We start from the raw sequence: 8,226 nt of genomic DNA on the forward strand, positions 1-8,226 counted from the left end.
ATGCTATTACTATTCTCCAATAGCCAGAAATTTAAATAATATAATCTATGTGCTGTTTTCAATCCTCAGTGTAATATATAGATTTTTAATCACTGGATACCAGTCTGAGTGCATGTTAATTTAGTTAAAACATTTTCTCTTTTCCTTCTGTCCATTGCATGCTGGTTGAAATATCGAATTAACATTTAATATATAAAAAGTTACTTTTTTTTTTGTTGTGATTTCATGTCCTGTTCTCAGATAAGTAGAGAGGGTTAAGGGAAATAGTGAGATTGGTTTTAAGATACAAAAGCTTGATATTAAATTTTCTCTGTTGCTATAGGAAGTTATCTTATAATAATGTATACATTATCTACTAAAATAGTAGTGTTGAGGATTTTTTTCTCGAGATGTATTTTTCTTCTCAATTTCTGAATATTTTTATGCTTAAAATTATATTCTTCTGTTTGGTTTTGGTTTTATATATAAAAAAATATAATATATATATTATATTTTTTAAACTCTCAGGTGGCATATCACTTTTGTCCTCACCATGTTGGACACTATTTAGGCATGGATGTACATGATACAACATTAATCCCACGAAGCATAAAAATAAGACCTGGAATGATAATCACGGTTGAGCCAGGTAAGCTGAAAGTGTTTATCACAGTAATAGTGTGAAGCCTATTTGAAATTTTTAGATTTGATCTCTATTTGAAAATGTACCAGGATTTATAATAAGCAAAATACTATATGTGTACATGTGTGTGTGTGTTTAAATCGATGTGTAATATATACATACAAATTAGATCAGAGTCGTGACCTAATTTTTATGGTATGGAGCTTCCAACTCTTGGAGACTATATAGGGCTGTGGACATTTATTGACACATATTAGAGGAGTAACATGGGAACTTCCCAGAAATAATAACCTATAATTTTCTCAAAACATTTCTGTATATCTTTTCTTTTTTCATTGTGTCAGTTGCTTTCTCTAAAGCAGTGATTCTCAAAGTGTGGTATGCATACCCCCCGGGGGTATGCGAAAGGTTGTTAGGGGGTACGTGGCAATTTTCAGCTTATGCATAATTAAAGGAGTCATTATATTTTTCAACAAACAGTTCAATTAAAGACAACCGGGATAAAACGGCACTAACTAATGAATCACATCCCCTTTCCAACAGAAAATTATTTATAGACAAGCAAAACCATATGTTACCAGTGGAACATATGGTTTTGCTTGACACCACCCCCATCGTTAACGTGTTAAAACTAAGAAATATATAGTGAATGTGTTTCATTCACTATATATTTCTTATTTCTTAGATATTATGGAATTCGGTTGAAGGGAATTAGCATTTCAACTCAACTGTTGAAATGCTAATTTGTCTTTGGTTCGTGTGATCTTTTGTTAATACCACACCAATCATATGCAGTTCTTCACTGCTCTATGTATCTCAAGTCTTGTAAATTACTGGTAATTTTTGCTTGAAATAATGGGAAAGAAGATGACGCTATTTGGGTAGATGACTTTGACGATGCACACAAAGAAACTGTTCTCGATGCCAAAAGTAGTGATAGCGAGTAGGAGCTTCTTGGTAAGTCATACCGTTTTCAGTTTTTTTCTGAAAACTTTAATTTCCGAAAATTCCCGTACGTATCTCGCAACGATTTTTTAGCTTTAATTTTGGGAAAAAAGTTAGAGTTGTATTCGAGTAAATACAGTATTTTTTTTTTTTTTAGCTTTCAAATTCTTACATATGGATCATTGGTTCAAGATTGGATTTATAAAACCCCCAAAAGAGAGCAATATAGCAAATACAAGTAGCTGTAAGCAACAAGAAAACGTTGATATTGCATCTGGATCAAATGAAATTGATGAGTGTGTCGTCTGACATCTCTAGAGAACCAAAATTTAAAAATAAATCATATTTTTTGTTTACATGAACATATAATTTATAATTCATTTAAAATATTAATTCAAATGAAATAGATATTCAATTTTAATTAATTTATTTTTAATTAATTATTGAATTTATTTTTTAATTAATTAATTAGGGGGTACTTGGAATGAAAATTTAAGAAGGGGTACACGGATATCTGAAGTTTGAGAAACACTGCTCTAAAGCCTCAAAAAATTCCTCCACTTTTACCGTAGTAGAACCTTCTGTGGGACCATAGGCACAAATAAGTTTCATTGTCCATTTTCCCATTCTGATATTTGCCCACATCACTACTTGATATTGCCTGCCATTCAAGAAGATTAGCCTCGTATTTAGTGTTGAATAATATAGCTACACCTTCTTTTTCCTGATTGTTATTGCCCGAATATAACATTCTGTATTTATTGCTTAGGAAGATCTCACCAGTTTTTGTCTTTTTTTGTTTCAGTCACCCCTATTCTGCTGATCTGATCCTTATCAAATTCCTCAGTCAGCTCCATTTCTTTGTCATTCTGGCTTCTTATGTTGAGAGTATCAATCTTGAACTCTGGTGATGTTGAGTTGGGGGTTTGTTTTTCAGGATTTGTTCCAGTAGCTTACTTTTCGCTGTTCACCTTGGTTCCCTGGTGAAAACAGTGGGGTTCTTGTTTAACTGGGCGTTGGCCCCAGCTGGCATGAAATCCACTTACATCTTGATATTTAAATCTATAGTCTATTTTAAGATGTAAGTCAGCAGTTAGAATTGAAGGAAAATGGGTTGTTGTAAATTCAGGTGTAAGACAATGGTGCATGCTATCTCCACTTTTATTCATTATCTGCATGGATCACATTATGAAAGAAAGTGGTTGAACCTGAATCTCCAAACCTTGGAGATTCAGGTTGAAAATCAATATGAAAATCAGCCTTAAAAAGACCAACACTATGAAAATAGGCAAGAACATGGAAAACTTCAACTGCATTCTGAATGGAAATCCTATAGAACAAGTAAAATATTTTAGCTATTTAGGCACAGTCTTTAGCGAAGATGGCAGGCTAAATCTGGAAGTAGACAAGAGAATGAGCAAAGCTGGTATTGTGGGTAGCCAGCAGAATAAATATATATGAAATAAGAGAGAAATTAGCCAAAACCATTAGCAGTATACAAGACACTGTCCAAACCAGTTTTAAGTTATCAATATGACAGTTGGGTTAGAAATAAAGTAGTTGATCAAATATTAGACTACAGTTATTTGAGTTCTGAGAATTATTAGGGCAGTTAACAGGTGGCATCAATAGCAGAGTCATATTAAAATTGAATATTAGGGAGGAATTTTGTTAGCACATTCAAGAATTTGTGAGCAGAGGTAATCTAAGGTTGTATGGTCAACTAAACAGCACAGGACAAGAAAAGTTAGGCAAAACAGATGTTTAATGCCAGGATTGTAGAAAGAAAAACTCAAAGGAAGACTAAGATCTAGGTGGATTAATTCAGTTAGAAGTGTCCCAGAAGACTGAAATATTAGGTCCAGCAGTATTAGAGTGCTGATAAGTAGTATATAATTTGAAGGAAAATTGTTGATAAGGAGATTATTAATAATGTAAATTTAATCATGTAGTACTGTCATAGTATCTGTATGCTCCTTGAGGGTACCTATCAGGAAATTGTATGTATATCATGTATGCCTAAATACCTGCATGCATACACTGCTTGGAAAGAAGACAAAGGACACCCCCAAAGACAATGTGTGTCATGCCATGTAACAAGCCACATGTTTGTGGCCTGTATAAAATGGAGGAATATAACACTCCCAAGTCAGTGCAACTGTTTTCGGGTGAAATGGCTGTGAGAAGGGAACAGACAGAGTTTGAAAGAGGCATTGTGATAGGATGCCATGTTGCAGGCCTCTCTGTTTGGAAAATTCTTGACAAATTGGTCCATTCCACGTCAACAGTGATACCATACTGAGATGGAAGCACTGGAAGTCGACTGCAAGTGCTACCCACCATACTTACTGAATGTGACTGTAGGGTGCTGTGAAGGATAATATGTAAAAACTATCATTTGTCGGCCGGCACATTGAATGTGGAGTTCTGGACATTGACTGGAACACAATCTGCACAAAAACATTCAGAACCGAGGATTCAACATGGGTTTCCATGGTAGCACTGCAATCCCACATTACCCAAACTAACATGCAGCATCATTTTCAGTGGTGTAAAGAGCATGTACAGTGGGATGTGGAAGCATTGGAAAGCTGTGTTATGGAGCAATGAATCATACTACACCATCTACTGAGTAGATGTATGGAGGTGGGTGTCACAGGTGCTTGGTGTACATCTCTTACCAGATTGTGTAACCACACCTATGAAATTTGGGAGTGGCGATGTGATGTGATGGTATAGTCCTGTTTTTCCTGGTTTGGTCTCAGACCTCTGTTTGTGGCCACGAACGTTGACCTCTGAGAGGAATCTGAACATTCTGGATAATGCTTCCTAATTTGTGGAGTTTCTACTGAACTGACCATTATCTCTTTCGGTATGACAATGCGTCGTGTCATGAGGCTGCTGCTACTGAAACTGCGCGGTTTGTGGACATGAACTTCACTACACTTGACTGGCCTCCACTGAGCCCTGATCTGAACTCTATTGAACATCTGTGGGATGAACTGGAGTTTCCATTGGGTGAGATCAAATGATGTCCAACACCTCATTACATGCCTATTGGAAGAATGGTCCAAAATTCTTATTGATTGCTGTCATATGCTTGTGGAAAGTATGTCCCCATAGGATTGCTGCAGTCATCACAGTGAAAGGAGGTCCTACATATTTTAAAGTTGGGTGCCATGGTGTTTGCTCTGCACACTATGGTGTTCATTAACTTCTTTCCAAGCAGTGTATATATGTTGTATAATGTGTGCATGCACATGCACGCATATACATATCAGGTTGGTGTGAGATAACCATCCTGTTTATTGAGGCATGGTGTAGCATGAAAAAAGTTCCAAAAAAGTTTGGTCTTTAGAGCAATGTTTCTGGAATATGTAAAAAATAAATAAAAATACAAAAATAAATAAGTAAATAAATAAAAAGTAATAAAAAAAATAGAAAAAATCCTTAGCCCATCCATGGTACTTATGTATTTTAGGCCAACCTTTCTTGAGTGGAAGTTAAATAAGTATCATGCTGCAGGCTAGATTATCAATTATTTATACTAGACCATGGCTGCTTTGGTCAGGGAATCTGGCAAAAGTAATAAATCACCTGCTTGAAACAACTTCATATTTAACTGAACTGAAAAGAAGTACTGGAAAAAAAAAAGGTATAAGAAATTTAAAGGCAAGGTAATTAGTGCTACTGAGATGAAAAAAGCTATTAAACAGGTAAGTATTTCTGAGTAATAACTAAGGTGATTTGGTTACAAAGTAAATTATACATGCCAAGAAATTATATTCTTGTTCAGTCCTTTATCTAAGTTTCAGCAAACAAAGTTTGGACATGAGATATCTTCACTACTAGGCTACTTGTATATAGAGGTTGACGACTTCAGATCAGTTGCCTTAATTTAATCATGCAAAGCATTATGCACATTTGAAAGGAAATGTACTTTGCAGTATGGGATATTAAGGCAATTGACATTAAGTCATCACCCTCCTAGTTGTGAAGATACTTCACACACAAACTTTGTTTGCTTGCACGATAATAAATCAAAGAGATTCCCAGACTGTAGATGTTGAGGAGGAGTGGGAGCTGTTCAGAACAGTTGTCACTGCCTCTGCACTCTCATGCTGTGGCAGAAAGCAGCTCAGCATGGCGATGGGCAGTGAGAAAAGGATATCTTGGTGGAACCAAGAGGTCCAAAAAGCTGTCCGGGCGAAAAAGGAAGCCTACCTAACATGGCTTAGGGTCAGGTCACCTGAGATGCGTTTCTGCTACACTGAGGTTCAAAAAGCTGCTGCAGTAAAGACAGCAAAGCAGAAGGCTTGGGAATCCTTTGGAGAAAGATTAGACTCATCCTATGCAAATACAAATAAGGTATTTTGGCAGCCTATCCTCCACCTTCGAGGAAAGAAATTGTGCACAGCAAGGGCAATTAAGGCCTCTGGTGGTGCATTTTTAACAACCGAGAAGGATATCCTCCACAGATGGAGGGAATACTTTGAGAACCTTCTTAACCCAAGTGGCCTGGCAGCTGTGGACATCCAAGAGGTGCAGATTGGGACGATGACTAGTCTCACAGCAGAAGAGGTCCATTTAGCAATAAAATTGCTAAAATCAGGCAAGGCTGCTGGTGATGATGAAATTCGGCCTTAAATTGAGACAGTGTTCTCTGGCTGACTCGAGTGTGTCAGGCTGCTTGGATATTTGGGTGAGCATCAAAGCAGTGGCAGACAGGCATAATAATACCAGTCCTCAAGAAGGAAAACCAGAGAAATTGCAGCAAACTATTGTGCCATCTATCTGCTCAGCCTGCCTGGGAAAGTATATGCTAGGTGCTTTGAAAGAAGGTGCAGGAGCATAGTTTGAGTGAAAGATCCAGGAAGAGCAATGTGGCTTTCGTCCTGGTAGAAGCACAACTGACCAAATCTTCACTTTAAGGCAAGTCCTTGAGAAATCTTTGGAATATGCCAAGAATGTCTACACATGTTTTGTGGACTTGGAGAAGGCATATGACCATGTTCCTCAGGATAAGCTTTGGCAAGTAGTACAGGGGTATGGAGTGGATGGCCAACTATTAGCTGCCATCAAGTCCCTGTATGAATGCCCAGAGTTTTGTGTCAGGGTAAACAGCACAAAGTCTGAACCTTTCACAGTCTCTGTTGGTCTCCGCCAAGGGTGTGTTCTGTCATCCTTTTCATAATATTTATGGACTGGACTGATAGGCACAGCTGAGGCAGTGAGTGTGTCAGAATTGGAAGATGTAGCATTGGACATATGCTTTTTGCAGATGACCTAGTTCTGCTTAGCTCTTCCATAGATGACCTCCAGCAGACCCCTGGATAGATTTGTAGCTTTTTGTGCAGAATCCAGGATGAAGATCAGTATGGCCAAAACAGAAACATTTGTGGTCTCAAGACAACCATCCCAGTGCACTTTACATGTGAGTGGAGTCCCACTGAGGCAGGTGAAGAAGTTTAAATACCTTGGGTCCACATTCACGAATGATGGAAAATGGGACACAGAGCTAGATACTCGAATTGGCTTAGCAAGCTCAATATTGCGGGAGCTTGGCCGTTCGGTAGTATTGAAGCGGGAGTTAAGCCAGAAGGCAAAGCTGGCTGTCTTCAATACAGTCTATGTCCCCATCCTTACCTATGGTCATGAGAGTTGGGTAATGACCGAAAGAATGCGGACACGAATCCAAGCGGCTGAAATGAGGTTCCTTCAAGGGGTTGTGGGGCTGACAAAACTCGACCGAGTCAGAAGCTCTGCAATTCGGGAAACCCTCAATAATAAATCACTGCTTCTCCGTGTTGAGTACTACATTTGTTTTAAATTTTTATAGCATATAGCTGATGTGTATGTTATGAAAATTATATAAGTAACTTTCTTTTCATATATGATTTATTAATTGCATATAAAAATTAATATTTTAGGTATCTACATAAGAGATGACAATACCAGGGTACCTTCTAAGTATAGAGGATTAGGAGTAAGGGTAGAAGATGATATTCTGATTACAGATGTTGGTCCAGAAATTCTTACTGCACAGTGTCCCAAAACAATAGAAGATATTGAAAAACTTTTAGGATAAACAGTTATGTACGTGTGTTGAAAGACTCCATTGTTTGTATTAGAAGTTATGCTTTGTTATCCTCCCTCATGCTAATTTATGACTCTGATTTTATTTTAATTTAATTTTTTTTTTTTTTTTTTTTTTCCCCATTGTTATATAAATGTCACTCAGTAAGAGTAAGTGGTGTAACTTAATGTAGATGTAATAAACAACTGTTGATATAATAAACAACTGCATTATTTTATTTGTATACATGGTTGTACAATGTCCATATGATTAAAATTATTTTTAATAAATTAATTTATTGACTTGAATGAATTCATCCTATAGCTACAAAACCAGAATATTTAATGATAATCATTTGCATTTATTATACAATCAGTGTTAAGTTTCTCCTAAACTGCTAATTTTTTATATTCGGTTTTGCAAACATTGAGTACTTTAGTATTTTAAGAGTTGTGTAATTTTTTTTTTTTTAATTAGAATTATTTACAGAATCTTTGTGCTTCAGAATTGTTCTTCAGAATGAAACCATCTGTTTTTATCAGAAAATGTTAATCAGCATGGCTTGTATGCAGAACATACACAG

At 36.6% G+C, this 8,226-nt stretch overlaps 1 protein-coding gene across 1 annotated transcript in view; it reads left to right on the forward strand.

The window, feature by feature from the left end:
- The window catches only part of LOC150106695 (xaa-Pro aminopeptidase 3-like), an 84,289-nt gene extending 76,367 nt beyond the window's left edge, over window positions 1-7,922 (forward strand). The window contains exons 4-5 of the mRNA XM_090393455.1: window positions 508-628; window positions 7,498-7,922. Coding sequence (XP_090249581.1) covers window positions 508-628; window positions 7,498-7,655 — 279 coding nt within the window. The 3' untranslated portion in view covers window positions 7,656-7,922. The remainder of the gene's footprint in view (window positions 1-507; window positions 629-7,497) is intronic.
- Window positions 7,923-8,226: the final 304 nt, after the last annotated feature.

This window comes from Typopeltis vanoorti, chromosome 5 (assembly GCF_054136105.1).
Source record: "Typopeltis vanoorti isolate ZY-2024b chromosome 5, IOZ_Tvanoo_1.0, whole genome shotgun sequence".
In the NCBI taxonomy this organism is placed as follows: Eukaryota; Metazoa; Arthropoda; class Arachnida; order Uropygi; family Thelyphonidae; genus Typopeltis; species Typopeltis vanoorti.